This window comes from Sesamum indicum, linkage group LG11 (assembly GCF_000512975.1).
Source record: "Sesamum indicum cultivar Zhongzhi No. 13 linkage group LG11, S_indicum_v1.0, whole genome shotgun sequence".
In the NCBI taxonomy this organism is placed as follows: Eukaryota; Viridiplantae; Streptophyta; class Magnoliopsida; order Lamiales; family Pedaliaceae; genus Sesamum; species Sesamum indicum.
Window position 1 is genome coordinate 4,477,592 of NC_026155.1, and position 2,026 is coordinate 4,479,617.

General features: G+C 37.6%; 1 protein-coding gene across 1 annotated transcript in view; it reads right to left on the reverse strand.

The window, feature by feature from the left end:
• The window catches only part of LOC105173348, a 3,272-nt gene continuing 1,547 nt past the window's right edge, over positions 302-2,026 (reverse strand). The window contains exon 2 of the mRNA XM_020698051.1: positions 302-2,026. Coding sequence (XP_020553710.1) covers positions 302-2,026 — 1,725 coding nt within the window.

The following is a 2,026-nucleotide window of genomic DNA, read 5'->3' on the forward strand; positions in this document are numbered from 1 at the left end:
GTGTACTGCAAAAGAAAAACAACTAGGAGAAAATAGGATTAGTCAAGAATTAATCTCAGAATTTTTAAACACAAATTGAACTTATCCACCGCTAGGCTTTTGGTCCCCATATCAGCGGGGTTTTCCTCGGTCTTGATCTTCTCCAGTTTTATGACATCCTTACCAACAATGTAACGAATGAAATGAAATCTAACATCTATATGTTTAGTGCGATCATGAAAAAAAGGATTTTTGCAAAGTTGAATCGAGGACTGACTGTCCAAAAAAACAGCCAATTTTTCTTTTGAAAACCCAATTTCTTTTATAAGACCATCAAGCAAATGGCTTCTTTGAAAGCTTCGGTTGTAGCAATGTATTCTGCTTCAGTAGTTGATAAGGCAACTATGTGTTGTAGTTGGGATTTCCAACTAATGCATGCACCACACAAGGTAAACACATAAGAAGTTGTGGACTTACGGCTATCACGATCATTTGCATAATTAGAGTCCACATATCCAACAAGTTGAGTATAATTAGAATTTTTAGAGAAGGTGATACCAATGTCAACGGAACCACGCAAATATTTAAGCAAATATTTCAAAGCTTCCCAATGAGGCGTACCAAGGTTTGACATGTATCTACTAAGACAGCTAATGGCATATGCAATATCAGGCCTTGTGCATACCATGAGATACATGATGGAACCAATAACATTAGAATAAGGAACTTTATCCATTTTGGCTTTTTCAGAATTCGTTTTGGGAGATTGGTCTTTTGAAAGTTGAAAATGTGCAGGTAGGGGTATGGATACAAGTTTTGCATGTTCCATGGAAAACTTTTTCAAAACAGATGAGATGTAGGACTTTTGGTTTAAAAGAATAGAAGATTTTTCTCTATTTCTAGAGATGTTCATGCCAAGAATTTTCTTAATATTTCCAAGATCTTTCATTTCAAAAACATTACAAAGCTGTTTTTGTGAAGTTGAAGGGGAGGCCATTGGAGTCTGATTATTCTCCTTAAAGAAATCACGCCATTTTTCAATGTATCCAACATTGTCAAGATCTAGAGATGGCCATTCATACTGTTGGAGAAGTTCAAGAATTTGCTTTGTTTTACCAAGAAGGAGAAACGCTTCGCCAACACTCTTCTCCCGTCTTTCAATGGCATTTTGGTGACACTTGGTAATTATCACGCGTGTTAAATTTGTAAAACAAGCTGCCAGAATATCTGCAATCATTACAGATAACCGCTGAAACAAGTCCTCATCGTTTTGCTCATTTTCCTCTTGGCAAGATAGCAAAATAGTTTGACTGATCCGATACATTGAATTGGCTGCTATAATGTTAGCTGACCAGTTGAGTGGATTTTCCAAATCATTTGTTGTTCTCTTGAACTTCTCAATCGTTTTTTCAGCATTGTTGGAGAGCTCTTGTAATACATTCTTGGACTGTTTGCATTTAAGAGATATCTTCCTAAGATCCATCCCTTGCCACTTCATGTACAGTGAGACTCTAGCCCAAGAAACGTCTGCAGCATTTCTGATGTTCACGAGTTCATCACTTTCATAGAGTGCATTCTCTATAAGCTTGACGAGGGACAACCCTTCGCTCACACTGCTCATTAGTTGTGTGGCCTTCTTGTTATTTGCAACATTTGGAAGTGAAATTGCAATGCTTGTAAGAGTTACTAATGGTAGAGACCAGCAATTTGGAGGTTCTTGCGAATGTAGACTTGGAACTTGAGAGCTGTCAAAATCTCTTACCCCTCTAAAGTTACTGAATATATTTAGAAGATGTATTAGATATTGCGGTTGCTGCTTTTCACCCATTTCAATAACCTTATCCGCCTGGCGGAAGATGTACTTCAGGGTCCTTTTGGGTAGCTCTGATTCTCCATCAAGTAGAAGAGCAAAATGGTTGAGATTCAGCTCTGTGTCACCTCCTGATTCGGATTCCATATCAATATTTGAGGTTGTAAGTTTGGATAAACATTGCATCTTGAATTTCTTGAAACACAAGAGAAACTGAGCTACGAGTAAAGCAGGAAT